Here is a 27,080-nt window from a genome sequence, read left to right on the forward strand (position 1 = left end):
ATACACCAAACTTTCCCCGAGGGCCTATGAATTTATATGATATTATTAAAGGCATGTATGTTGGACTCTGGCGCAGCCCAATTGGGGTTGGAGACAGCAAGTAAAGGTGGGATGGATCACGCCCTGCCAGCGACGAAATGACGTTCCCTACCTATCGTAACCGATCACATTGCATATCATGATGGCATCACATGACTCGATACTTATGCTCATAATTTGTTTGTATTGATATTAGCAAGTTGTCACACGTACAAACAGGCGAGTCGTGTTACCGGGACCACTGGATAGCCCTCGGTCCCCTTGCGCTTAATATACTGTACGTGTATAGTTAAATATACAACAGCAATTGAAGTCATTACGTTACTGAATTACTTATACGAAGTAGAAAAACTCCGTAGCTAAACCTGTAATATAAGGATCGAGTATCAAATCTGGAACTAGAAAAGCGATACAGAACCACTGATCTTTAGACTTAGTCATGAGATGCCAAATTGATCTCAATAAGGCATTATTCACTCAGAACAACCAAAATTCACGATATTGTGTCAACTTAGTCAATTAAACATACGATGCTGTGTCAAGTCCATTGACGAAGGCTTGTTTCACAGCAGGCCTCCTTGGTCACGCAACAAATAGCCTTAACACGTTCTGGCTGATCGGAACATCAAATGCTGTTGTGTTTAAGACTCACCACCATATGCTTGTGTACAATTGCGCCACTGAAGTATAATGTCATAGATACGTGTCCGCCATGTATATACCCCCCCAAATTCCAAAGATCATAAAAAGTCCATAATCTCATACATTACAAACTAGCCCATTGCTCAGCTTGGGAACGCACCGTATTCACCACCGGCATCGGCTGCATCATATTCCCACTCCCAGTACTCGAAACACTCCTCACACTTCCATTTCTCTCATGCTTTGATTTATTCCTCCCCATCCCCATAATAGTGCCGAAACCGCTTTTTGACGATGACGATCTTGCCGTCGTCGGCCGACTGTCCGGCATCAAAGCCATATCTTTCAGATCTTTCACAAAGGAGGAAGGAAAGAGTCCCCATTTCCCCTTAGACGTCTGACCAGACCAGCACCACTGGTCTACATATGTATAGCCAATACAGACCAGCCGATCTCCCTTGCTGAATTTCAACCAGCCTCCATCTTTCGCGTCTTTAGGCTTGAAGTCCCATTTGGCAATCGCTGTTAGACTGCTTCGAGCATTCATAAGAACATCTTCTTTGGCGGGCATTTGCAGCGTAATCTTTTCTGTGGGAAAACTACCTCTCTCGCCGTCGTGATATCCAACGCACCACTGTCCCGCAAACCGGTCGGGAAACGTGACACCCACGATTCTTGCGCCAACCGCAAAGTGTAGAGAATATTGTCCATCAGGGTCTCGTGCATTCCTCCCCGTAGGTTTTGGGTTATGTGTGCCAGTGGCCTGACCCATGGCTCGGCTAGTAACCTGTGTCGTGATTTCAGACATACTGAATTTTGGAAACAGAGGATCCGCCATCGTGAAATGTATATCAAAGTCAACAACGTCGGGTGATTGTTTTCCATAGATAGTAGTAATACCTTGGACATTTGGCAGCGGACGGGGATGTTTTGCCAGATGACGGAATAACTGGGAGACCGAAAAGAAAACAGTTGCGTCGTGATCTTCTACGGTTTGATGTTCCTCGATACAGAATATACACTAATGAGTTTTAGTTGCGGCCACATATGGAGTCAAGGGGTACTAACAGCATACATCGGTTCCTCAATGGAGCCTGTTTTGATGTGGCATTTTGAGATGAACTTTTGTCGCCACCTTATTCCGCTGTTCCCGTATATACCGTCACCTAAACATATAAGCTTTAGATGATATGAAATCCGCATAAAACTTACGCGAAATTAACCTGTCCTTCTCCACATCGTTCCATCCTACTTCGTAAGAACATTTCACACAACGCGCAGAGACCGTCGCGCTATAATGTCCCTATAATGTGATTAGTATGTTCCTTCTCATGCAAGAGCTCAACTTACCGACGGCCGTTTCACGACCTTGAACCCTGTTTCGCCTCTGATCATCAATTGAGCGCCGTCACAGAAACCGCCAAACCGATAGAATGAAGCATCTTGGGTAATGGGGCAGTCCATCAACTTGGTAGATGCCGTAGATGTTGGTAGGACAAATGCAGGCATATCTTCTTCCTGTGATACAACCATCTTCTCGTTGTCACGATCTATGTCCACCACAACCTCGAGTCCAGACTCTATTTCAGCCCCAAGACCAAGAGATCTTGTCCTTGTCGCTGGAGGCCCCCAGTGTTCAATATTCTCCGACGTTCGGCGAGCATCCTGAGGCGTCTCCGGCGGCTTCATGTGTTCAGACGAGGGCCAATTCTCGCGTGTATTGATTTCATGCAGTGGAGGCATCGCTTTCGGCATTCGTCCACTGATAACTTCTATTTTGCGATCATTGTCCTCGAAGGGACCGGTTCTCGGAAAATCCACAGATGAAGCGACGGGGTCATAGCTCTGACGTTTATACGGAGGAGGCTCTGTCGGTGTCGCCCAACGATCAATATTATCCGAAATCCAGCCATTAGGTGGTGGGCTAGAAGGCAGACTTTTGTGAGAGATAGAAGCATGATTGTCTTGACTATGAATAAATCGATCAAGCTGAATGGATCTCGTCGTCGGGCTTTGGGTGCTCTCGGGAGACTGGACTTGACTAAGCTGGCTTGTCGCTAAAGAGTCATACCCACTTGAGCTACTCCTTGAAAGCCGTGAATGTGCTCTGCTTGAGGTTAGAGAATAGCCCGGAATACTATCATCGCTGAACGCATCACTAATACGATGTTCATCGCTTAATCGGCTCTCGATAAGCGTATACATGGTGGATGGAGTAGCAGGAGAAAACATGGAACCTTTCGAATAGATAGAAGTCGGCGAAAAGGATGAGAGCTCTTTTGTTTCATCCTGGGGCAAGATCTGTACCTGCTGCGTCTTTTCCCAAAACCAATCATCTGAATTGGTTGGCGATTGCTCAATTTCTCTTGGTATCAAAGGCAATGGTTTTGCGTCTGCTATTGGGAACGTGGTCCTCGATAACTGTGTGGGGGGTATTTGATGCATCGGAGAAACTCCATACGACGAATTGCTAACGGCCCAAGTGTTTTTAAGCATCAGCGGCGCAATGTACAGATTTGGCGTGACTGGAGATTCCAATTCGACACGCGAGTTTCCAATATAGTTTGCGGATTTAGCACCAGCTCGAGAATGCGCTATATCATCAGGTGTGAATGGAAAATGTCCCCTCGAATGCCCATACGTCTCCTGCTTCATATTTTGCTGCCTGTGAACATCTTCCACCGTGTTGAATCCTGGCTGTTGATACTGTAGGTTATGGAAGTATTGATCGCGTAGTTCTGAGAACATGCCCAGACACCCGTCTCGACACCTTTGGGCTTCCTGGTCGAGACTCGTAAATGCATTCGGTTCGAAGGAGTCTGGCTCCTCGTCGAAGTCCTGACACCTATCAAGTTGATCAATTAGATCGAGACGCAGTTCTTTAAATTGAGCTTGTATTGATCCTTGAAAGAATATTAGTACTTAATTGCCAGGCGAATATGATGATCACTTACTGTTTTCGAGGAGGGCTCGGGCAAAAGGCTCTCCACATACTTCGGCGCTCTGTTCGTAGGCATCACATATGGCTCTTGAGGTCCGCTCCAATGAACTTTGTAACGATCTAGCGGATTCAAATATCTGCAAAGCCTGATCTCGAGAAGCTAGATCTGCGGCCCTCGCGGTTCTCTTTGCCAGCTTGATTCCTACCTCCAGTGATTTGAGGATATTCTTCACGGGAGCAACAACATGAGTGGCCATGATACAGCCCTTACAAATCTGAGCGCGGGTGTACTGAAGATCCGCGTGCAATCCTAAGGAACCTTTGGGGTGGGGTCGTGAAATTGTAGTAGTGTCTTGAGCATCAATGGCTCGAACTTGACAAAATTCTAGAGAGAGAAAAATGAAAGAAACAAACAAACAAAATCATGAACAGTCAGAGCAAAAGATAAGTAATAGATCAAGGTGAAAAAGCGAATAATATTAGGGTAAGAGGTAGCAGCCTCCGTGGTGTACAGGGTGACGCAGGGGGATATTCAGACTGTTTGTGGTGCAGAACCTGTACGAGGTAGCTGGTTTGAGACAGAACGACACAAGGCTGCCTGCTACAAGTTCTGCCCTGCCCCTTTGCGGCGACAGTCACTCGGGCAGTTCTCGAATCGGCCTTGTCACCTTGTCACTACTTATTGTAAAGACGGGAACTCTGGTCGTGGGCAGTGCACGAAAGCCATTGCTAGCCTCCACGGAGTAAATAGGAAGGACAGTGAAGTAATGGGGTTCATTAACCAAGGAAGCAGGAGAATAATGAAGATGTATGCAAATATTCGATTGCGAGGTACCTGAGAAAGTAAACTTATAACTCTTACACGGTTTGTTGTAAGATTCAAGAACCAAGTCCGTCGCGAACGGAATGTAAGTGCGGGCCTCCCGTAGGGCGTCAGTCAGGGCTTCGGGAAACACGTGCCAGGATTAAAACATCACGTGGGTCCAGCCATTGTACTTCGAGTATTTTCCACGTGCCAGCGGCCGACGAGACGTACGAACTATATTGAAGGGAGACACTTCATTTCCCCCGCCATTACACTGTGTAAACGGTAAAGCAAGGGTTACCAAAGACTCCTGATGGATCACTCTCTCGAAGTCAATGAAAAGTTTCACGATAATACTTCAAACAATTGGCCCTGGCTGCGTACCGCGAGTCGATCCTTCCTCGCTTCAGTGTTGAAGTTCTAGGTGCTGACTGGCCATGATCCTTCCGCCAAGTGCAGAGTTCCGGCGTGCTGCTGCAGAGGTATCCGATCGAAACCAGGAATGCACCATCAACTCAACAGTCCCTTTCTTGGAAAAGCAGATGGATTTCTGATCAAATTGTCATGGTGAAAAAACAAGCATGCCAAGCGTATTACTCACTTCCATGTCCAGATGGAGGATGATACATATGCTCTGTTCTGAAAATGCCTCAAAAATATCTAATAAGATCTTAATTACTGAACGTGTTAGACCAAGAAAAGGATATTGTGCAAATCTAATCGAATAAATACCATGTTCCGACTTCCACTTGTTTCATCCACTGTAAACATGAACAATCATTGGTGGTTGCTTGATTTTACGCTGTACTCGATTCCGCTGTCGATAAGCTCTCGCTCTTAGATTGTATAGTTTCTGGTACAATAACGCCGAGAACGCATTCGTCGAGATGATCATAGTACATCTGCGCCGAATCAAAGGATACCTTGCAAATAGAGCATTTCCCATTTTGGCCCGATGGAACCGATTTCCGGGTTGATTCAGGTCTGTTTCTCGAATTTGGAGGTGTTTGTTCAACACCATGAACACCAGTAAGATGGCGCTTGAATACATCTGCTCGGGTAAACGTCTTCTCAATTGGAGTTCCTGAGCCTGCGCAGAAAGGGCAGGTCATAGTTCCCCGATAGTGCGTAAGTGCATGTCGATTCTTGTCATACTTTCGAGCGAATCCTTTAGTGTGATAATCGCAAGTCGTAATGGGACACTTCTCTGGCCTTTCATTTTGGTGCGTAAGCAAATGCGCCTTGAGATCCTTAAACACCTTACTACATTCTGGATAAGGACATCGATCCCGCCGACCAGGTTCATTTGGTGGATAGGGGGCCTCAATACCATTGCGAACATATGACGAAGGAGAGGGCTGCAAAGGGTGAAATGGAGCGGAATTCCTAAAAATGGAAGTAGCGTTGACGGATGAAAATGTGCTTGGTATTGGTGGGACTGAAGGTTTCGGGGGCAATGGCCCTGGTGTCGACATATTGAATTCGCTCTCCACACCATCATCATCATCATCATCGGAGTTTCCTGGGCTTCCCTGTTGAGGAACCTCAACTTCTTTCATCCAGTGCTTCAGAACCGACATTGGCGGCCAATCGACCGGACCCTTTCCACGCCCAATTTCCTCCTTCTCTAGATAAGTACCCTTGCGGTCTTTCGGTCTGAAATGAGTTCGTCGAAGATGAGCTGCAGCGTTGTAGTATGCGCCGTACCCTTTCTTCTGCTCGCTACATGATTTGCATCGCGACAGAGGTAGAATGGGTTGAGGCTCATCTTCCGAGGATCTATTGGGGTCGATGATGATCCATTTCTTGATGGTGGCGCGATGCTCTCTGTCTTGGTGTCTTCGTAGTTCGTGCTCACCTCGGAATCCATCTGGATGGTTATTACACTGTGGGCAAAATATCCGGTCCTGCCGGACTTCGGTGTACTTTGGAGTGGTTAACTCTTCACGAGTTGAACCACGTTCATGATTGCCTTTTTCAATATTTCGGTAGATTGGCAGTTCATTGAGTGACCTGATGGCAGGCCAACTATCTGTCTCGTTGGAGTTCCGAAAAACTTGCCTTGAGCTTAATTCCTTCGAAGGAAGCTTTGAATCCTCATCTTGAGCGAGCCGAATTCGCTTCGGTGAATGCATAGCCGTGCTGTCTTGCGGGTGATTTTGAGGATACTCCGGCACGAATGAGAAAGTTCTATCCGAAATTCTCGAGTTTGACGATGACTCTTCCCGTGTCCTGAGAGGATTGTGCAAAACAGGAGAAGACAGCCGGTGGAAAAAAGTGGTTTCCTTCATAGGGTGGGTGTCTTTTGGGTGGCTTCGATAATTGTGCAACTCCAAGTGCTCGAATGTCGCAAAGCCATAAATGAAATGGATACATGTTGGATACAGGCATTTCAGGGATGAAGTGGCTTTTGGGAAGTTGGTGTGGGTTTTGAGAACTAGGTCATATTTACTAGCGTTCAGCTGAAGCCAGTCATCGAAGCCATTTGGTTGTATAGACCTCAACGGCAAAGATGCCCTCTGGAGCAAATCTGGTATCGACGAAAATGCATCTGAATGTAAACAAGCCGTTTCTATGCATTCGCACATATACTGGCGCATTCTACACTCCTCGGCTTCAGATAAAACGACAGGTGCGAAGCCTAAGATGTTAGACAATGAGAACTTTCATGAGTAGATCAAGTCAATTACCGAGCTCTTCCTGCGTGGCCTTGAGCATCTTATGCTTGTGATTCAACATGACCAGTTCCGCTTGAAAATTAGGTTCCGTTTCAACTGGCATCAACGACCTGATCTCGGCTTGTATCAGAGCTTGCTGGTCCAAGAGAGATTTCAGCCTGGCCTCGGAATCACTCGATGAATGCACGGCATGCGCGTCCATGGCGGTGCTAACGTCGGCGGGAGTTGTCATGATTCATTTATAGTTCTGGTAATACACAGAATTGACAGCATCTCATTCTGCTCGGCTCGACTTCGCCTGGGAGCATGCAATGTGTTGTGGAGGACGTCAAGACCGTCGGGAGTCGTGTCTTCGTTGTGATGTGAGAGCTGAACGCGTTTGTGAGCTGGCTGTGAGGCAAAGTGGAAAGGACGGCAGGCTAGGCCCGAACTGGTCATGCAGCTGGGAAGCGGGCGCCCCGCGGCAGACGATATTTATTCGATTTATTTAACAAAACATTTCGATTTTAATGCTATCGAAAGAGAGAAAAAGCAAATCTTAGATACTCGTCTGATTCACAGGTCTCACTAACTAACTGTACTTATCTGCTTAATGTTAATGGTAAACTCAGTTCCCGGAGACTTCTAACACATTACTCCCTCAGTAGAGCGGCGCTGTCAGCTGGGTCAGCTGCAGGCAAAATGCAGGGCTGCGGTACAGGAAACGGCTTAGCGGGAAACGGAGGGTTTCTACCTTGGAGATGCGCTGATTCTGACCACCATCAACATCATCAACTCCGGTATGGATCCTATCACAGTTGACCTGCATATCATTAGCAAGCTTCTTTCCCTTTGTGGCAGAGGCTGCCGCCCTGCTTCGCAGCTCTGGCCGTATTGGGCATGCAAGTGCTCGCCTTGACGTGCCAGCTGATTTGCTGATACGCGGACGGTTCAAGCAGCAAGAGCTCCATCCAGTCGAAATAGCCAATCGAGGACTTCTAATCTGCCAGAGATGCTATTCAATACCTAGCACAAGTTTCCATAGTACCACAGAAATTAATGGCGGGTGATTCTGGGAAATGGCGCAGCTTTCATGGTTAACCAGACCCCCCTCGTGTTTTCTGTCATTCGTTTTCGCAAATGTTCCGGTCTATTAAGATACAACTCTTGCTCAATGCTCAATAACTTATAGCTGACATGTATTTTGAATTATCAATCTCTAATTGAAATTCCACAGACTAGCTTTGAAGCTCCTAACTCTTGCTGGAAGCTTTTATTTCCGATGCCTTGGAATCGTGGCAGCCAGTGTGTTCCCATATCAACGAGCAAGACTTCATATCCTTATATGGTAAACTCATCAGTCACTACCAGCATCATTGTGGCAGTTTTCTCTGCTATGTTGGGTTTGGTTTTCATCACACACATTCTCCTTAGAAAATCCTCACCATTGTTCAATCAAAAATTGGGGTGGAAACGTGAGTGCTCATTCATAACTGCATCTCAATTCGTGTGAAAACTGCTAATCCATAACCAGTTCTAGAAACATGGAGACGAGACTCTTCGCTATGTACAGTACTGCTAGATCATCGTCCTGATGTTTGTCACCCGAAGAACTACCACTCGAACCTCGAGACCAGCAAATGTGTGCCATCCATTATTCTTCGACGGCCCCGTCCCTTCACCAACAACTCACTTGTCGTACAAACCAACATACGGCAATTGACAGACAAAGGCATTGATGCTTTCATTCTGCCAATCCATCAGTTACCGACTGCCATTGAGCCCTTAATATCACATTTCTTCATGGATCCTACACAGCGGTCCTTGCGACCTACCTACTCGGCGCATGATTCTGTTTTCAAGGTCTCGCCACGGAAACTTGAGTCTTTGATTGGATTAGGCACACAATTCGACGGCGTGGATGTCGGATGCGAGGAAGACAGCGAAGTTGAACTCGGTCTGGGTGATGTTGCAGCGCTGAGCTATGACGAGTACTTTGCTCTCAAAACAGCTCCTCGGACTACTGTAGGAGTACCCGTTGGATGATTGGTCATTAAGATAGGGGATAGGTGACTGACATTTATTTTGTCCGCCGTAGAAAAATAGCGATGCCTTAGTTTGCCCTTTTGACCATCCTCCTACGCAAACGACTGTCTTATTAAACTTGTGCTTTGCTATTCTTGAGGCTTGACTGTTTTCCAATTACTGGTCAATCAGTGGGGTACAAGACCTACGGGATCCGTCTCGGTAGAAAGTGATATATTTCCATAAGAAGCTAACTTTAGTCAAGTGAAGAACTTGCATAATCTCCTTTGGTTAGCTCCTAGAGCGCAGTGAGTCTGTGCTTCATTTGAGGACCATCCAGGGTCACTTAGAGAGTAATTTCTGCTGCTGAGCAAGGGCCAAGGTCCTTAAAACGACAACCACAGGCTTTTCAGGGTGTGCACCGACAATTGGGCCTCACTGCGCTCTGGAGTTAGACAGTATTTCTAATATGCGTATTAACTAAGATTATTAAGAAAGCAACCTTTATTTTTATCATACTTGGAGGTTCCTATCACTTTGGTCGCTTTGATGTGATGAAGCCTGGTGGTAATTGAATGTTTTTACTTCAACTTACACTAAGGTGAGCTCGTTGGCACTCTACTAGCTTAGTCGTGTCTGAATTAAGGACACATGTAACTAAAGAGGTTGTGATGTGTGGAGAAAGTGGTTGTGGTTCCAACGGGGCCTTGGGGCATACTCTTTGGTTCTCTACTACACATACATCGCTTCTCGTCTAGTAAGTTTCCGCTCACATATTTTCGGCCACAACCACTGCACTTTTAACATAGAGACCTTCCACCGCCACTTTAACCAAGAATCTCGCCACACTACTAACACTGATGCTGTCGGTCAAGCTCATTCCAACGCCATCACTATCCATAGTTCTTACACCCATATTCGCGTCAGTCAACTTCCCATCGTCGAATTTAAGCTTCACAGCCCTCACAAGCGTCCACTCCATCCTCGTCGACCGAATCTCCTCATCAACAAGATTATGATCCGCAAGCGCGAACTTGACATTAGTATATCCCAAGAACGCCTTGCTCAACCACGGCAAGTTGCCCCACGAATCTCCAACACCCGCCGTCGACATGACAACAATTCGAAAGATCCCGGCATCCTCCAGAACCTGACAAACATTGGCGCAAGAATCAGCCAGGAGGCGAGGAGGCGATAGCTGAGCCGCGAAAGGACTTTCAGACTTGCGGACTGTGTTTAATGTGATAATGGCTGCTGATAGCGGTAGTGAAGGTGTTGCGAGAAGAGCGCTACGTATATCGGGTTTTGAAAGTGGTGAGCCGGTGACGATGGTAAGACCATCCCTAGGAGTGAGGCTGGTAGAGGTACGGACTAGTGCTACGGCTGTGTGGCCTTGAGAGAGCAATGTGGATAGGACGTGCTGGCCGGTTCGTCCGTTCGCGCCGAGCAGGAGGAAATGCATTGTTTGTGATTTTGAGAGGTGTATTTGAATAGTCGAACATCCTTCTGTGCGGAAAGAAATTCGACGGCTTTCTTATAGAGGAGTGTCGGCATTCCGAACCCAGCTAAGTAGAACAATACCGAAGAGCGAATGTTTTTAATTGTGGCGGGGGCTAGTCCAGAGACGCTTATTGGTCTGTTCGCTCTGTGCGCTGTTACTGGAAGTCGCCTGATATCTGACGGATGCTTGAACAGTAAGATAATCTCCTTCTCGTAATTGTGTCCAGCTAAACTGAGCCGTATCTGAACATTTTACTGGGCCTTCTCCGCCTCAGCTGCTCGTCAAATATGTCGAAAATTCGGTAAGTAGTAAAGTAACACAGATCAGGTGAGTGGCTGAGCAATGAGTATTCCAATACTAGACGTAGACATCACAGAGTTAGGGAGCACTATTTCCGTCCAGCATTGTTCCAGTAGGAGGTTGTATATGTTCTAAGCCTCTCATTGACCTTATTTGCTAAGGTCTGCAGCTGCGTATACTCGGTCGACAGCGCCGTATGTGTATCTGGTGAGAATTGTAGGGCTCCCAGAAGCGCAATTTTCAAAATCGTATGAAACAAGCGTAAGAAACACACTGGAATAGGTTCGAGATCATGAAAGCCATGTGTGTGATTCATTTCAAGATCGAAAAGCCAGGATTTTAAGGAGTTTAGTAGAACTTCTCTCTCAGTTAGCAATTGGAGAGCGTCTGTTGTCGACTCCACTCGCGACACTTGGTCAAGAAATTCGAGCGTTAATGTGGCGATTCTCGTAAGCTCTGATCGCATGTTGGGTGCAATGGTACGAAGATTGCGAGCTTCGAAATGCTGTATTCGCGGCGAATTCCTATCCAATGACAGCGCCGACTCGCTTGTATCGACATCTGGAGGAGCCTGTGCAAACTTACAGGGTGCAGCAAATATCTTGATGACAAAAACATCTAGAAGTGGTACTTTTCTATGGTGTGCCGATGCTATGTTATTATCCGCATCAAGATATGGCCTTGCACGGTACTCGTGCATGATCCTGAGTCCTTGAATGATATGTTGAGCCATAGCAGAGTAATTTTTCCGCACTTGCTCAATGCTAATGAAAACCTGACAGCAAAGTAATGCAGAATCCAAACTGTCAGGGCCAAGAGAAGATAGTTTGGACGCGAGACCAACTAAAGCCAGGTTGTACTGGCGGAGCCCATTGTTATGGCTCGGGGTTTGCTGCGCGAATGATGCGGGCCAGTCTCCGGTAGTCTCGAGATCTTCCCGAAGAGCTTTAAGAGACGAGACCGCGTGTTTTAAAGATGGCTCAACTAGACTGGCCTCAAGAATTCGCCTGGCTTCTTGGTCACAGCCTAGCTCTACATCGAATATGGTCTTTATAGAAAAGTATCGGTTCAGCAGGTCGATTTCTCTAGGGGTGGTTTGAGCAAAGGTGGATCTAACGGGTTGCAAGCCAGACACTAGCTTGATTTCGGCAGTGTTGCCGCCGTTAATGGTCTCACGAGTTAAGACTCTGAAAGGGGACTCATAGCCGTCACAAGTGCGCCCAGTATTGACACACTTCTGGCAGAATGGCTTGGCTTCGTCGCATTTGACCCTTCTAATTCTGTCCAAAAAGGTCAGTCCTTGTCCATTCTACCAGTTACGATTGTTAAACGCTCACAGACTTGGACTAAAGACCAGTTACGATGGTCTTTTCTGCTATGACTGACCTGCAAGTGGCACAACCAGTTTTCACCTTCCTCCGCTTGCAAGTGATTGCATTCCCAACCATTCTTGGCAGGACCTCAGAACCTCAAACACACAGAACAGTCGAAGCAACAAGTATTAGCAATTAGGCAAAAAATCCGAGCAGACGAATCAACTAGTTGTAATAAGAATGAGTTGAAGTCGTTTTATGACCCTGGAGGTTGTGGGGGCAAGTGGTGGCGCTAGGCCCGATCTAGAATTGAAAGCGAACCCACCAACCAGAAACCTGGGAGTGGAGAACTACCTGGGCATCATCCCCATCCGGACCCAGCTGATTGCGCTTCGCCTCGCAATACTCCATCATGATAATCTCTTCATGCTCGAGGCACTGAGCTTCGTGCGTAGCACTAGCTGGTTTTGTAGAAAGATGCTTTCCCTCTGCAGATCAAGTGACAGCAGATCTCTGTCAAAATATGTATTTAAGAACTCTTAAACCCAATCAAGAATGTTGAAGATCACGAATGCTCTTAGATCTCAATCGAAACTACTCCATAACTCGAAAATGCCAGCTTTTACTCTCTACGGCTCGCGCGGTTCGACAAACACAGATCGTGTCCGTCTCACTCTCGCTGAAGGCGGCTTTACAGACTATGAACTCGTGCTCCTCGATCTTCACAAGGGCGAGCAAAAGGTGCGTAATGTATCACTTTGCTTGTAAGTATACGTTAAAGCTAATACTGTTACAATTAGTCCCCAGAACACAAAAAGCGTCATCCATGGGGTAAAGTCCCTGTAATGACTTCTGCAGAAGGGCTCGTTCTTCACGAAAGTCGTGCAATTTGCAAGTACCTCGCAACAAAATACGACTTTCCGCTTTTACCTCTCAATACCGACGTCGAAAAGACGGCGCTGTTCGACCAGGCGCAGTGTGTTGAGACTCTTTACTTCGCAGAACCCGCAGGTAAAATCGGGTTCGAGAAATTTGTTAAGAAGTTCATGGGCTTGCCGACTGATGAGGCTGTTGTATCAACTGCAGTGCAGGCGTTAGAGGGGTTCTTTGACGTTGCTGAACAGCTTTTACAGCATAAGCAATACATGGCTGGAGACGACTTCGCCCTCGTAGACATCTATTACATCCCGTTGATCAACAGACTTTTTGCTTGTGGTTACGGAGAGATCATAGTCAGTCGCGAAGCTGTGAGTGCTTGGTGGGATCGTTGTATAAATAGGCCGGCTATTCAGAAGATGTTAGCTGCAGATAAAAAGACACCACGATAGATTCGATCAGAGAATAAGAATACATCTAGAACAAGCGGAAAGCTCTAGAGAGAGGGTCAAAGGAGTAGAGCAAGGGATAGGAAAAAGTAAGAAGAGCGTGTGGGAGAGACTACTTGTGTCTCTTCACTCGCCCTAATAAAATTTTGTGAATCCGAGAGACTTCATACATGGCATATTGTAGCTATTTTATTGGAGAATGTGTGAGCGATGAGGTGATGAAAAGTCTAAAAATGTGTCAAGTTTTATACGATTCTCTCGGTCTTAGACCATGGTTATATTGAGAATTGACCGACACTTTCAACTACAACCACCACCTTCTGAGTTCACCATACTGTGAGCTGAGCACACTGTGAGTTATCTCACACATAACTTACAAGTAGAAGCCTCGAGTTCTAATCGTTGCAACAAACAATCGGCGGAAACCTATAGGACTCTCATCTTTCTAAGAAATTAGACAGGGTAATCACTGAAAGTTACATATTAGCCATGGCCAAGACCTGTGAGATTGTTGTAGTTGTTGGCCGTTTTTGGTCACGTTTTATAGCGAAAGGAAAGGGTGCTTGTGACACACTTTCTCGTAATTCTGAAGGAAGAATAGTTGTTTAAAGCAATTAAGAGATTAAAATTACTAGTAAGTCTACAAACAAGAATTACGGACCATTTCTGTAATATAGACCGCAATGTAAACAGTTAGAGTAATTGTAGAATCCTGGTAGATTAGAATGAGTACTTGCTAATTTATCATGAGACAGATTCCCAAAAGTTATAGCATTTTGAGGGATAACATACTTATTCACTTGAGTAAGAAACTTGAATCACTCAATACCAACAAATTCTATCGGCTAACGACCAAACTTTGAGTCTACGGAACGGCCTATATACACTTCCACCAAAAGGAGACAACACATTTACTTTTTCCTCCAATTTGATCTCGCTCATCATGAAATCATCCTCGTATCTACAATTTCCCTTCCCCTAATCTTGCTCAGGACGGAAAGGTTTCGGTTCTCCCTTCCAGCTCCCATGTGGCCTAGAGAACGGAGGTCTAGGGCTGAAAGTAGGTGGCTTGCCAGTGAAGGTAGGACGTCCAGTTGGAATAGGTGGGAACCCTCCGCTGGGAAGAGGTGGAAACGCTGTTGGGCGACCGGTTGGAGGACTTGGCGGGGTTGGGCGGCCAGTTGGTGGTCTTGGTCCTGTTACGATTGGAGGTTTTGGTCCTGTGGGGAGTCTAGTTGGGATAGGTGGGAAGCCTCCACTGGGGAGAGGAGGTAACACGGTTGGACGCCCCTGCAAGAAGTTAGTACATAAATATTTGTATGTTTCAAGCGGAAAGAAGAGTGTCTGAAGATAGAACTCTTTCGCAGCCACTTAGAGTAGGAGCTTGGGTGTGAGAACAAAGTAGAAAGTCACATACCGTTGGAGGGCTTGGAGGAGTTGGGCGACTGGTTGGAGGTTTTGGACCCGTTACGATTGGAGGCTTTGGTCCGGTTGGAATTCCAGTAGGAAATCCACTTGGTATTCCAGTAGGTAAACCGGTTGGTAGCCCAGTAGGCAAACCGGTTGGAAAGCCTTGAGGTTCGCGTTTATCATGCTCTGAGTCTCCGTGTTCGTGGTTACCCCATGTTAGCTTTCCTGTATGTACAGGTTTGGTGTGTGTTGGCTTGGTGTGTGTCGGTCTTGTGAAGGATGGTCTGGTATGAGAGACACTGCCAGGTGGGAATGGGAATAAGCCCGTGCCAGTTGGAAGAGCAGGTATAGTGATGTTGAGAGTCGGGTATGGAGCTATAGTCAAAGCTATGGAGCTGATTCTTGGGACCTCAACGGGTGCTGCTTCTGTTATTGTGCTGTAGAGATGGTCAGCTTCACATAGTGTACAAATTATACGACTGACATACCTAGCTGATAGAAGAGCAGCAACAAAAACAGTTTTGAACCCCATCTTGAAGTTTTAGTGATTGTATATGCCAAGAACGAAAGTGAAATTGACGCAAAAGAAGCTATCAATGCAATGAATGGTTGAATCAAAGAGTTCTGTTGAATTACATTATATATATATATTCTCTCACCCAGCCAGCTAGGATAATGAAGATAGAAGCCCAGACCCTAGCCAATGCTAGAACGTTTCAAACTTCAAAGGTGCTGTCGTGGTCGGTAGATTCATTTTGAACCAAGCGATGTACCGACGACATAAGTGGATACACTTCCATATGCCATGTTAATCAAGTGGCGTGATAGACACTCTATAGCAAAAGCAACCGAGGCCTATGTGGGAGCACCCGCTTGGAAATAGGGTCCTGATCGAGCACATGGAACAGTAGAAAGGAAAGTTCCGTTGGGAAGACAGTGAGGCTCGAGGCTTGAATTAGAGGACTCAGCTTCCGAAAAGAGTCATGATCGACCCTTTTCGGTTGCCGCTCTTTTTAACCTGATTGAATTTCGCCATCCGGCAGTAGACACTCACAATTCCATGGTATACAGAAACGTGTACGCCTGAAGAAGAGAAATCCTAACTTGGCGTAGCGGACCATTCAATCAAAATCCAGCCACACAAACCCAATTGAATATCTGCCTCTTGAATTTCCCTGGAAAATAGCAAATTGAGATTCAAGCACAACCGCGATCTGTTAGAGCGTATCTCGGTTATCTAGCACTGCATATAGCCTTGTGTGAGAAAGCGGATATCATCTGTACCAACCAGCAAAGGACCCAGGGTTGTACACCCCAGATAACACAATTCAATTTCCCACTGGGGAATCCCGGAGCTATCCTCCACTATTAACATGGCATAGTTCCATGCATGGCATTTCAGCATGCAAATCTTTGACTTAAGAACCAAAATCGAGGAGGCCATACATAAGCGAGGATGAATCTAAACCCTTTTAGCCACTTAGCCTGTTCTCATCCATATCTTCAGAGAGAAATCGTCGCGAAAATGCGGTCAAAAGAAGGAAATCAAAGGAGATCAACATGCTCTGACATTGCGTGCTAGCAAATAATTGCTGGCCAGATTACATGATTCAGGGATATGATAGGCTGATCAAATGCAAGATCTTAACGAATTAATTGCGGTACCAGGAGCCACAACCGCAACGTATGCTGCTAAGGTAGACTGAAAGCATATCTCAAACCCTAAAGTAAATGTATGCGGAAAGAGGTCGACGCGTCATAAAGTCCCTATCGCAAGTGTCTGCAAGATTCGGTAAGTGCGGATTTACATCGCCGACTGCTGACGAATGTTGAACCCAGAGCTCGAAGAGTAGTCCCTATAAAGATACATAAATAGATACGTATTTTATATCTGGTTGGACGATCTCTGCGATATCGCCTGGTGAACTGCTGGAAGTGTCGAGAAATCCATGACGTTCTTGTTCAGCTACGAATACGACAACAATATGGAATCGGCGGGAACTTGCCCACTTGAGGCTGTTTTTGACGCATGTTTCCATGCGAAACTGAAGTGGTATCTTTACACAAAGTTCTCCATGCAGATAACCCACAGCGTTGCCGGCTTTTGGTGACGGGAAGGTTCCTTGGTCGTTTGTGTGAGGGTAGGAGCGTGGAGCAAAGAGTTGAGGTCGAAGCTTGGAGATCGACACAGATTACCTTCTCGGTTAATGACTAGCCTTCACACGCTAATGGGTGTTCCTGGATCGGCATTGTTGGGCCTTGACATGCTCAAATCAGGATCGCAGTAGTGCCGGATGAGTGTCGAATAAATTTAATTCAGAGAAAATGTGGTTGTGCAGGACAATCTTACTGGGTATTGGGAGGTCCTCGCTAAGGCCTAGACTCATCAGCAAATGGATCACAAAGTGCTCAACCTAACTAATCATTTAGAAAGCCAATAACCATGAGGGACACGATTTTTCCGCTGTGAGGATATAAATTTGATATCCAGATATGTACTTTATCCATGGAAAGGTTGCCCAATCTCTGAATGCCAACACCAAGCAATGCTTTTCGCTTAAAGACTTACATATCGCATTCATCAAGACGTCATAATACTTACATGCGATTTTACCACCATGCTGCTACGCAGAATATTATATCCAGGTTGTGACCTCTAAGCAGCACCTGCATTGACGGCTGAGTGCTGGGACGCTTGTTCATCCACCTCTTCCAATTCAGTAAGCCGCAATGCCGAATCAACGTTCGTCACGAAATGATCCGGACCTCCGCATATGTCGATGATACCACTGCGGCGAAATAACTCGTAAATGGGACTTCCTTCTACTGGTCCGCGAGAGAAAAAGACGCATACTCCCCGATCGCGATAGCTACGCACAATCTCGAACAGAACTTGCGTGCCTGACCCATCTAATCCCGTAACTCCATGTATATCAAAAATGACGTTTTTGTTGTGCTCTGGCGACCTCACCCTAGGCAACGCAGGGTGAGCGCCTGTTGCTCCATACAATTCCAACCTCCTCAACCGATTCTTCAAGTCGCCGGTGTTGGCAAACGTGAGTGGTTCAGGAATCTTAACAATCAGACAACCTTCAATAAACTCTAACTTATCAGGGTTATCTTCCGCATTCTCGAATCGATGAGTGCCGGGTAATCTTCCTAATATCTGAATCCGTGGTCTGGTGCTGTGCTTGATAACGGACAGCAGCGACAATCCTACCCCAATAGCGATTCCCAATGTTAACGAGTAGAAAATCGTTGCGGCAAAAATGATTAACATGAGGCCTAATTCAGTATATCCTCTTATCCTGATGAAGAAAGCTATGTCGTGAGGAGCTTCTTCGATTAATGACCAGGCCACAACTGTGATCATGGAAGACAACACTGCTTTCTAGGAGTTTGTTAGAGCGTTCCTGGAAGTTTGTCTGGTTGCAGCTTACCGGAAGATAATAAAATGCCGGTAGAAGATACATGACGCAAATGACGGTAATGATACTCAAGAAAATACTGCTCATGGGCGTTTTCCCCCCAGTGCTGGCATTTACTTTACTTCTCCCATAACCACCGAATGCAGGCAAAGCACAAAAGCAACCGCCAACAAGATTGGCTACACCCAAAGCAACCAGTTCTCGGTTCGGGCTCAATGCGATGCCTTGGATCTGATCCTTTCCTTCTCCGCCACCTAGACTCTTGGCAGCTACAGACGATTCAAAAAAGCCCAGTAATGCGATTAGGAACGAGGTTCCCATAGCCTCCCGGACGTGTTTCAATTGACTGACTTGGAAGGGCCAGTGAAAGGGAAATGTAGCCCCCGAGCTAGACTTGACTTCGCCTAATATCTCCAGGCCATAGTCGTCCCATCGGTAATGCCAAGTCAAGACAGCCGATAAAACAACAACTATAAATCGGTCAGGAAAATACGCAACTGCTGGGTATCGAGGTTGAAGCCGTTTCTTTGATTCTCTAGCAAACGGCGTAAGTTTGGTTCTTTTGTTTGGGGTAAATACTCACCTGAACGTCATTATTATGACAAAACTTATTCCAGCGACAGCGGCTGTAATGCCCGTGGCTCTATGTGCATTGTTTATCAAGAATCTAATCTTGTCAATACTACTGCCATGAGCAACCCCTCCAACTTCCTCCGCCAAATCTGCGAGCCCTAGCTCAGGAATCAATTGATCCACAACTATAACAAATCCTATAGCAGAGATGAATCCTCTGAGGAACGGCCTACTCAAAACACTGTCCAAAAAACCTAGCCTGGTCAGACCAGCAATAAATATTACTGCTCCTGCCATTCCAGTGACAATACCGGCGACTCGAGCGTGCATTAAATCGTCATATTCGGGTGTTTCGCTGCTGTCGATACTTGATCTGACTACACTTCCAACCAAAAGGCTTCCAGCTGCCTCTGGGCCAACCACCATCTGTGGGCAACTACCCAGTATCGCATATATAATAGGGTTGAATACAAAAGAATATAGGCCGTTGATCGGCGGCACATGTGCCAGATTCGAAGCGTATGACAGAGCCATTGGTAGGTAAAACGATGCCATCGTAAGAGCTGCGACCAAATCTCCCTGTAAATGAACCCATCTATACTGCCGGATCCAAGCGAAAAAGGGGATGTAGTAAGTGAAATACCTATAGCGCAACAACATTTTAGCAGCGATCCATAGAGAGGAAACAGAGGTGTGCTCGGAAGATTAGGGCGTACATTGTGGTGGTATTTTTGACGCCATGTCTCTCCGCTAAATACCGTGTGGTACTCATCTTTTTCCTGCCCACAGGTCCTGGTCCGTTCTTAACACCAATTCCTTCAAGCATACTGCCAAATATAGTGCTGCTTCCTTCGCCATTTTCAGGTCTTTCACGAGCTGGAGCGCCGCCAAATCCATAGTCATTACTACTTCGTGCACTCCCTGTCCTACTCTCCAGCCGGGGACTGAAAGTGCCATGATCGCATGGCCCCGCGTGTACAGGATGTGTGTCAAAATCGAACTGCTTCCTCAGCAATGATGTAGATTCGTTATCTTCGTTGTGGTCCAGCCCATTGAATCTCGTCCCATGTAGGGCATCGTCGTCTTCCGCTGGATCGTTTTTTGGATGCGCGGGAGATGTCAAGGGAGAGGCGTTCGAGCTGCTGGGAGCTGTACTACCATCCACGTTCATACCGTATCTTCTCTCTTCCGGCGAGACAGATAGTGTATGTGCCTCGCGCAAGCCACTTGGGGTGATGGGTGCGTGAGGATGTGATGCATGACTGATCGAGAGGTTTCGATTCGAATTCGAGTCTGCAGAACTCGGTCTTCGTGAAGACATGGCGAGGGTATTATGTGCGCAGTCGATCCATATATAAGAAGGTAATAACTATTCGCATAAAGGATGTTTGGAGGAAGTCTGCTGGTATGCTGGTTGATCAACACATTGAAGTCGCTAGCGTGGTGGATATGTCGCGAATTGGGTTTCTCCTGCCGTTTAAGGCGTGTGCGGAACGTTATTCTCTCGTGGTTGATAATGAAATGTAAGTGCTCAGATGTAGCATTCAGATGATTGTCCGGCGCAATGAACTCAATCAGCAGGTTTTTGAATAATAGTTGACAGAGGCGTGAGTGGCCGGGGCTGGTGATCAATAATGTCTTAATTTGTCAGTTTTGTATGCACATTTCCGCAGAATCGCCTTGGAGAACACGGCACGATCCGGAAAATGTATAACAAAAGTCTACTTCGAAGTACATGGGATTCTGATGCGATCAATGCCCTACTGTACCTCTTGTTCATCGGTAAATCCAGAATAATCCCCTTTCGAGCAACCTTCAAACTGACCAGTCAAAAATGCTTAATTACACAACTTGGTTGCCCCACGTTCCCCTGCCCAGCGGTCCCTGAATCTCAACGTTGCAAAGAAGTGAGGACCTTTTTGTCGCTGAGAACTGCGTCATCGGTTCCTCGGCTCACCTTGTGTCCAAGCTCACGCGCATGAAGTGGCTGCCCGCAGATGTCTCGCTTCTCCTTCATCTCATGACAATTCTCATCTCATTTGTTTGTACACCAGAATTCAATGTTCTTTCTATTTGAAGAATTGAGGTCTTCCAGGGTAATATGATCGGATTTTCAGTAAACTCCGACCACCGTTTACGGCCTCCCTATCTTACGATCAGATTACCCTCAAGGTATCAACTCTGTCGAAGTTAGAATCATCCCACTGAGCACAGAATATTGATAAAGAGATTCTGCTTCTAATAAGCGGTTTGTTGCCAGAAGCAATTATTCCTTCTCCCTAGTATCTGTAGGTTATATGGGCATGATTTACTCCTTCGTCATTTTTTTATTCACAGAGGAACATTCTCTTGTGCACCCTCAAACCCAACAACTTGGCCTGGATCATCTAAGACAGGTTATCTTAAGCTATACAAAACACACAATTACCGGCAGCACCTATGAGTTAACCATGATTACGGAGCGACAGGAGCCCTATCATGAATGGCATTCTTTGGATTTAGACGATAATTGGTTGGTCATCTACTCAAGCAAATACCGATCATTATCATAGATAACACTCATCCCAAACACTACTCATCAATGAAATGGTCGTTCATTACATGAGGCATTCGTGGATTGAAAGCTGGGCCTACCATTTTGCAACACAGTTGAGAAACTCTCCTGACCTTCTTCGCAGACTACGATACTAACTTTCTTTCTAGGAACGCATAGTAGAACTCGGATCATCCAGTAACTATCTCTTTTGTCAGCCTAAACATCTTGCTACACATCTAGTGGAAGCAATACTTACATAACGGAGGCCCAGGCAGCACATATACCGGCTTCGCCTCATCGTTATAGATACCATAATGCACACCTGGATCATTCTCATCATAGAGCTCTGTTCCTACTACACCAGAAGGAACCACACTCCCACTACCAGTAATCCGAATATTGGCGCACTGAGGATAAAACTGAGCACCTCCAACATCATACGCTGAATGGAGCGCGAGGATCTCGTTCCGGAACACATAGTTGCCAGCAACGATAGAGGACGGGATAGTGACAGCCCAGTTGCCATCATTTGCGCGCAGCTTGTCGACTGCCCACTCGCCTGTAGTGCCACCGCCCACACCATACGAGGTCTGACCTAATTCCGCGATCTTGAACCATTTGAGCTGCGTCTTATCTACCGTTGCGCAATCTCCGTTGCAAGCAGCTAGGTACGAGAAAATAGGACCGTGGTGGGAAACGTGGAACTCCGTCCAGTGCAAGTTTACAACACCACCAGCCTCGACGGGCAGCGCATCTATCTGAGCGTTCGTTGCGTTGATCGAGCAGTTGATGTCCGAAGTGTTGAGGTTGCTGCTATATACAGGCCCTGTATCGGTATTCCACGCTCTCCAGCTGATACTGCCTTGATCGAATACCCACGGCGCGATACTTGGGTTGTATCCGGTGTAATTCTTGTCGGCGATCGTCCATCGATCAATATAGCCGTGAGCTGCGACTGTGCTGGCGGCTGCGACGACAACGCCTGATATAGAATTAACTCTCATGGCGGCAGTGATAAATGGTATGTTATAATGAAAGTATATACTGATGTTGCATTTAATTCTTCTATAATGGGCTCGCCTTCTGACTGTATAATGGCTCTCCACGTCCAAGCAAATAACAAGACATCTTAAATGTCGTATTCGTAAAAAAAGCAAGAAGTTTTCCTCTGCCCACACATCTGCATTCTCGCGGCTTCATCTATACGAGTAGCCTATGTTCAGCAAGCACATTTGTATGGAAGGAATAATTGCTAATTAATATCCAGGCTAAATTGTCGATACCAGCTCTATCGTTTCGCCATCTCAGGTGACTGAAATAACCTTGAGCCAATTAGCCTCTTCGCATTTGCTACACTATCACGGAGAGCAACCGAAATCTCAAGTAGAAATGTGCCTTCTGAACCAATGGATAGGTGAGTTAAAATACGTCGCGCCTGGGCGTCTCAAGATCGAGAATCGCATGTCGCGAAAACGAAGTAATAATAAGCCCAATGACTAGACAAACCGCCGTCTCGTGTCAAGAGGAAATCCGCCATTCTTATTTTGGTCTTCTGAAACTCCGTTACGTTGTACAGGAACCTAATTATTATCTTGTTTAGCCCTCCCTGCCATTCTACAATTGTGTGTGCTCTTGGACTACTTAGGAAGCGACATACTAACAAGTCACGGCACGAGTACGCAGGGAGGGCTCACTAGTCATAATAACCACACTTCTCGGAAATTACCGTAGAATTAAGAGTATGCCCATCCAGACCTATATGCTATCTCCGCTCAACTAAATATGCTCAAAATACACCCGGGCATAATCGCATTCCTCCAAGATTCATTGCTCCATTACCACGCCGCCATATAACAACCCAATCTCCGTCCCATCAGTCCGCGAAACAGGGCTTATGAAAAGCCTCCTCATGAAATCAACTTGAGTCTGGCTAACATGCCTTTCTGTGTTCCCCTAAGCCAAGAAAGAACATGTGGGGTATCGCAAAAGGAAAACAACGGGGAGTGCAGATCTCTCTGCACCTATACTGCGGTGTGAGGCTCTTTTGGCTCAACTGCCTCGAGACCTGCTTCCTTGTGTTCGGCTGCGGTCATGGTGTGGGATTGCTTGACCATTCCGGCCTCTGCCGCAAATGTGCTTGTTGGAACCCATTTGGCGCTGTTTCGTGGGTTAGTTTGCTCAAGCATACGATCGACTTGTTTGAGCGAAAGACCTTTAGTCTCAGGAACAAGCAGATAGGCGTAGACGAAGCAGGCAGTGCAGAGCGAACCCCAGATGAAGAAGACCTTTGATCCAAGATTGGCCTCTCCTTTATTCTTTCCGACTAGGTAAGGAGTAATAACAGCAATGATACAGTTCCTGTCAATGGATTAGCATTTCTCCACAAATTTGGATAGAAAGAAGTCTTACCAAAGCCAGTTGGAAGCGGTCGAGAGAGCAACACCACGAGATCGGATTGGCAGAGGGAAGATCTCACCAATGAGTACCCAGGCACCTGTAGTAAATTAGCGGTATCCAAGTAAAGGTAGATTATCTTAACTTACCAGGGCCCCAAGTAGTAGCGAAGAAGAAGATGTAGATACAGATGAATGCAATCTGGGTCGAGACGGCTGACTGGTTGTTTTCACTTGCTCTTCCGGCAGTCACACCAACGATAGCAACGATGAATTCACAAATCAACATGCCCAGCGCACCCCAGATCAGAATTGTACGTCTTCCGAAGCGTTCAACAATCCAGAAAGAAAGGGGAGTAGAACAGACGTTGACCAAAGTTGTGATGAGACCAATCAGGAAGGGGTTGCTGATAGTGCCAAGCTCCTGGAAGAAGGTTGTGCCAAAGTAGAAGATGAAGTTGACACCAGTCCTGTTAAGGTGAGTTATTAGTTGCCATGATCTCTCAGCGATGGGAAGCGTGACTTACCATTGTTGCATCATTTGAAGAGAGGTTCCAAGGATGGTTCGGCGTAGGTTGGAAGATGGTCTAGAGAGGCCACCACTGAAACAATGCATCCAAGTAGCGAAATATCCTCCAGGAGGAGTGACTGACAATTCATATTCGTGGTTGGCGACAATTTCGGCGAGTTCCTGCTGGATGTATTCGGATCCCTCTGGCTCTCCACGAAGACGGGTCAAGGTTTGGGCGGCTTTGTCGAGGTTACCTTTCTTGACGTGATAACGAGGCGACTCGGGTAGGAGGAAGAGACCACCACCGAGAATAAGAGCCCAGAGGATTTGAATTGAGATTGGAATACGGTAGGAGCCTGTATCCATTCGGTTTTGGGTGGCATAGTCGACGCAGGATGCGAGGAGAATACCGATGGTAATGCAGAATTGATATCCAGATACGAGTGCTCCGCGAACCTTCTTTGGCGCAATCTCGCTCATGTATAGAATGATGATTGCCGAGACGAAACCAACACCAAAACCAGCGATCAAACGTCCAGCGACGAGAAGACCAAGACTAGTGCTTGCAGTTTGGAGGATAACACCGACAATGAAGACGATACATCCGGCAATGATTGTGATTCGGCGACCGAACTATGAGCACATTAGTATCAAGTATCTAACTTTTCATATAGAGTTCGAGTCTCTAGCTTTTCATATAGAGTTCGAAGTGACTTACCCAATCTGCCAAATCACCAGCGATAAGGGCTCCGAAGAAGGTACCGGCTGAGAGGATGGATGTGATGAGAGACTTCTGCCAAGCTGGTAGACTGAAAGCATCCTTTACTTCTTGAGTGGCATCTGCACCGGGGATCGGAATACCAGTGAAGAGGTGAATGAAGTAGGGCATACCCATAACTCCAGAGATATAACCGGAGTCAAAGCCAAAGAAGATACCACCAAATGCGGCGAAAGCACACATCATGTATGCCTTCAAGGTCACTGGAGCCTCGATGCGCGAGACATCGTTGGTACCAGTGAGTGCACCTGCCATTGTGGCTACTAGGATCTAGGGCGAGCCGATCTTGTGTCGGATGTTAAGAGAATGAAGAAGGTATTGTTTGACCTGAGAAGTTGTCTTTCAACCGAGATCAAAGGAATGATGGTTGAAGATGAGGTGGTCGGGGTTGGTTGGTTGATGTTGTTGAAGGTTGAAGGATTCAAAGTAGAAGAGGAAAGAGCGAAGGCTTTTATGGACACTAGAGCCGACGATTACGCCGAGCTACAACCACCTACCCTTCATTCACGCTGTGAATTAGACAAAGGAGGTAGTTAGGAAATAACGGCAGATGAAATAATATTAATTCGGTACAGTGGTGTCGTATTTTGTCCAATAACAATAGAGTAATGAGTAGGTTTAGGTCAGGTGTTCCCTTTTCATTGAGGTTGAAATGGTATTCACGTCCCCAGGTTTCCCAGATTCGCTACATCTTGCCGAATTTGAGCACACGAACTGTTAAACAGCAAGAAAGTCACTTTCATGGTGAGCAAGGTATGATATAAGTCGTGGTTTTGGAGCAAGTTCATGACAATCTCGCGTTAACTCCGCGACAACTTTGTGAAAACAAATATTGAAAATGTAAACGAAACTTCGTTAGAAATTCAAAACTCAAATATCTCTTCAAATGTTCACTAGAATATCATCTTCCTAAAAAACTTTGTAGAGTCTATCAGTCGTAACCGTATAAGATCACCAGTTGGCTGAAGGGATCACTTGATCAACCTTGAGCTTTCCTAGATTGGCATCAAGACCTCTGACTTAATTACTCATGCTTTGCTGGGAAATAGTAATATCGCTTCTGTGGGAAATGAGACCGTCAAAGATCGAGTGCTGATTAAGATAAATGGTTTCACATCTTTTCCCTGCCACTATATTAGTTCGATACTGGCAAAAGGCTCTCAAAGCCACTAGTCTTCTTCTCCAATATTATATTTCACTTTTGGAGATCAATACTGGTACATGTAGGTGAGGTTCATGTAGTGAATAAAGATATTTTCTAGACAAACTCCAGTAAACAAAGTGATCTTCGCTTTGAGCTCCTGAATAATACTTCTCATAACATGGCTAACAGTATTCACTAGCATTCACTAGAATATCTTCTCTCATGATCTGTTCACGCACCACAGTGACTCCTATCCATTCCCCTTCTAGACTACAAATATATCACATGAACAACTACAATATTCAGACCGAGCTCTCTACAAAGAACATTGCACGCTTGATGGCCAACACATCGGAAGTCATCATTCTCGCCACAGAAGCCTTTCCTAGAGTGAAGACTTTCCCAAAGTAAACATAATTATAACCTCGGTTCATTAACCATCAATATGATTAAGCTATCCCCTTTCGTATAAAGCTTCATCCCAAGCTTCCGTCATAATTGCCGCGTGGGTTGCGATCTCTTTGTTTACAAAAGAAGTGACGTCGTTGGTGAGTGCTAATTGATCATCGGCAAATTTTCACATTGGGCAACAAAGAAAAAAGTAAGGGATATCTTTTCGGTAGTTGAAGCTCAGCTCACGATAGAAGCTGTTCTGTAGGATGTGATATGTAGGGGGTGGAACAGAGTAGACTCAATAATAATTGATTCTGCGGAATTAAGGCGCTTCTCAGTAGTGCCGTCCACTTGCTGTATATTAGG

The 27,080-nt window shown here is 46.1% G+C and overlaps 10 protein-coding genes across 10 annotated transcripts; 2 read left to right on the forward strand and 8 right to left on the reverse strand.

The window, feature by feature from the left end:
• Positions 1–805: 805 nt before the first annotated feature.
• On the reverse strand, positions 806–3,879 carry GLAREA_08359 (SH3-domain-containing protein; the record flags this gene model as incomplete). Its single annotated transcript, XM_008090404.1, has 5 exons — positions 806–1,702; positions 1,750–1,847; positions 1,894–1,984; positions 2,032–3,584; positions 3,636–3,879. The coding sequence occupies 5 exons, from the start codon at positions 3,877–3,879 to the stop codon at positions 806–808; spliced, it is 2,883 nt and encodes a 960-aa protein (XP_008088595.1).
• A 1,345-nt stretch (positions 3,880–5,224) lies between these two features.
• Positions 5,225–7,337, reverse strand: GLAREA_08360 (C2H2 and C2HC zinc finger; the record flags this gene model as incomplete). The annotated part of the gene is made up of 2 exons (XM_008090405.1): positions 5,225–7,068; positions 7,118–7,337. The coding sequence occupies 2 exons, from the start codon at positions 7,335–7,337 to the stop codon at positions 5,225–5,227; spliced, it is 2,064 nt and encodes a 687-aa protein (XP_008088596.1).
• A 1,029-nt stretch (positions 7,338–8,366) lies between these two features.
• On the forward strand, positions 8,367–9,130 carry GLAREA_08361 (uncharacterized protein; the record flags this gene model as incomplete). The annotated part of the gene is made up of 2 exons (XM_008090406.1): positions 8,367–8,559; positions 8,619–9,130. The coding sequence occupies 2 exons, from the start codon at positions 8,367–8,369 to the stop codon at positions 9,128–9,130; spliced, it is 705 nt and encodes a 234-aa protein (XP_008088597.1).
• Positions 9,131–9,878: 748 nt separating this feature from the next.
• Positions 9,879–10,571, reverse strand: GLAREA_08362 (NAD(P)-binding Rossmann-fold containing protein; the record flags this gene model as incomplete). The annotated part of the gene is made up of 1 exon (XM_008090407.1): positions 9,879–10,571. One exon carries the CDS (start codon positions 10,569–10,571, stop codon positions 9,879–9,881), a length of 693 nt encoding a protein of 230 aa, XP_008088598.1.
• Positions 10,572–10,998: 427 nt separating this feature from the next.
• On the reverse strand, positions 10,999–12,358 carry GLAREA_08363 (Zn2/Cys6 DNA-binding protein; the record flags this gene model as incomplete). The annotated part of the gene is made up of 2 exons (XM_008090408.1): positions 10,999–12,190; positions 12,297–12,358. 2 exons carry the CDS (start codon positions 12,356–12,358, stop codon positions 10,999–11,001), a joined length of 1,254 nt encoding a protein of 417 aa, XP_008088599.1.
• Positions 12,359–12,835: 477 nt separating this feature from the next.
• On the forward strand, positions 12,836–13,551 carry GLAREA_08364 (Glutathione S-transferase (GST), C-terminal; the record flags this gene model as incomplete). The annotated part of the gene is made up of 2 exons (XM_008090409.1): positions 12,836–12,964; positions 13,024–13,551. 2 exons carry the CDS (start codon positions 12,836–12,838, stop codon positions 13,549–13,551), a joined length of 657 nt encoding a protein of 218 aa, XP_008088600.1.
• A 975-nt stretch (positions 13,552–14,526) lies between these two features.
• Positions 14,527–15,490, reverse strand: GLAREA_08365 (uncharacterized protein; the record flags this gene model as incomplete). The annotated part of the gene is made up of 3 exons (XM_008090410.1): positions 14,527–14,838; positions 14,966–15,395; positions 15,447–15,490. 3 exons carry the CDS (start codon positions 15,488–15,490, stop codon positions 14,527–14,529), a joined length of 786 nt encoding a protein of 261 aa, XP_008088601.1.
• Positions 15,491–17,614: 2,124 nt separating this feature from the next.
• GLAREA_08366 (Anti-sigma factor antagonist SpoIIaa) lies at positions 17,615–20,280 on the reverse strand (the record flags this gene model as incomplete). The annotated part of the gene is made up of 4 exons (XM_008090411.1): positions 17,615–18,349; positions 18,399–18,921; positions 18,970–19,602; positions 19,676–20,280. 4 exons carry the CDS (start codon positions 20,278–20,280, stop codon positions 17,615–17,617), a joined length of 2,496 nt encoding a protein of 831 aa, XP_008088602.1.
• Positions 20,281–21,683: 1,403 nt separating this feature from the next.
• Positions 21,684–22,499, reverse strand: GLAREA_08367 (uncharacterized protein; the record flags this gene model as incomplete). Its single annotated transcript, XM_008090412.1, has 2 exons — positions 21,684–21,694; positions 21,752–22,499. The coding sequence occupies 2 exons, from the start codon at positions 22,497–22,499 to the stop codon at positions 21,684–21,686; spliced, it is 759 nt and encodes a 252-aa protein (XP_008088603.1).
• Positions 22,500–23,516: 1,017 nt separating this feature from the next.
• On the reverse strand, positions 23,517–25,432 carry GLAREA_08368 (MFS general substrate transporter; the record flags this gene model as incomplete). Its single annotated transcript, XM_008090413.1, has 5 exons — positions 23,517–23,853; positions 23,905–23,989; positions 24,039–24,358; positions 24,416–25,032; positions 25,118–25,432. 5 exons carry the CDS (start codon positions 25,430–25,432, stop codon positions 23,517–23,519), a joined length of 1,674 nt encoding a protein of 557 aa, XP_008088604.1.
• Between the last annotated feature and the right edge of the window lie 1,648 nt (positions 25,433–27,080).

This window comes from Glarea lozoyensis (genome assembly GCF_000409485.1).
Source record: "Glarea lozoyensis ATCC 20868 chromosome Unknown GLAREA9, whole genome shotgun sequence".
Classification (NCBI taxonomy): Eukaryota; Fungi; Ascomycota; class Leotiomycetes; order Helotiales; family Helotiaceae; genus Glarea; species Glarea lozoyensis.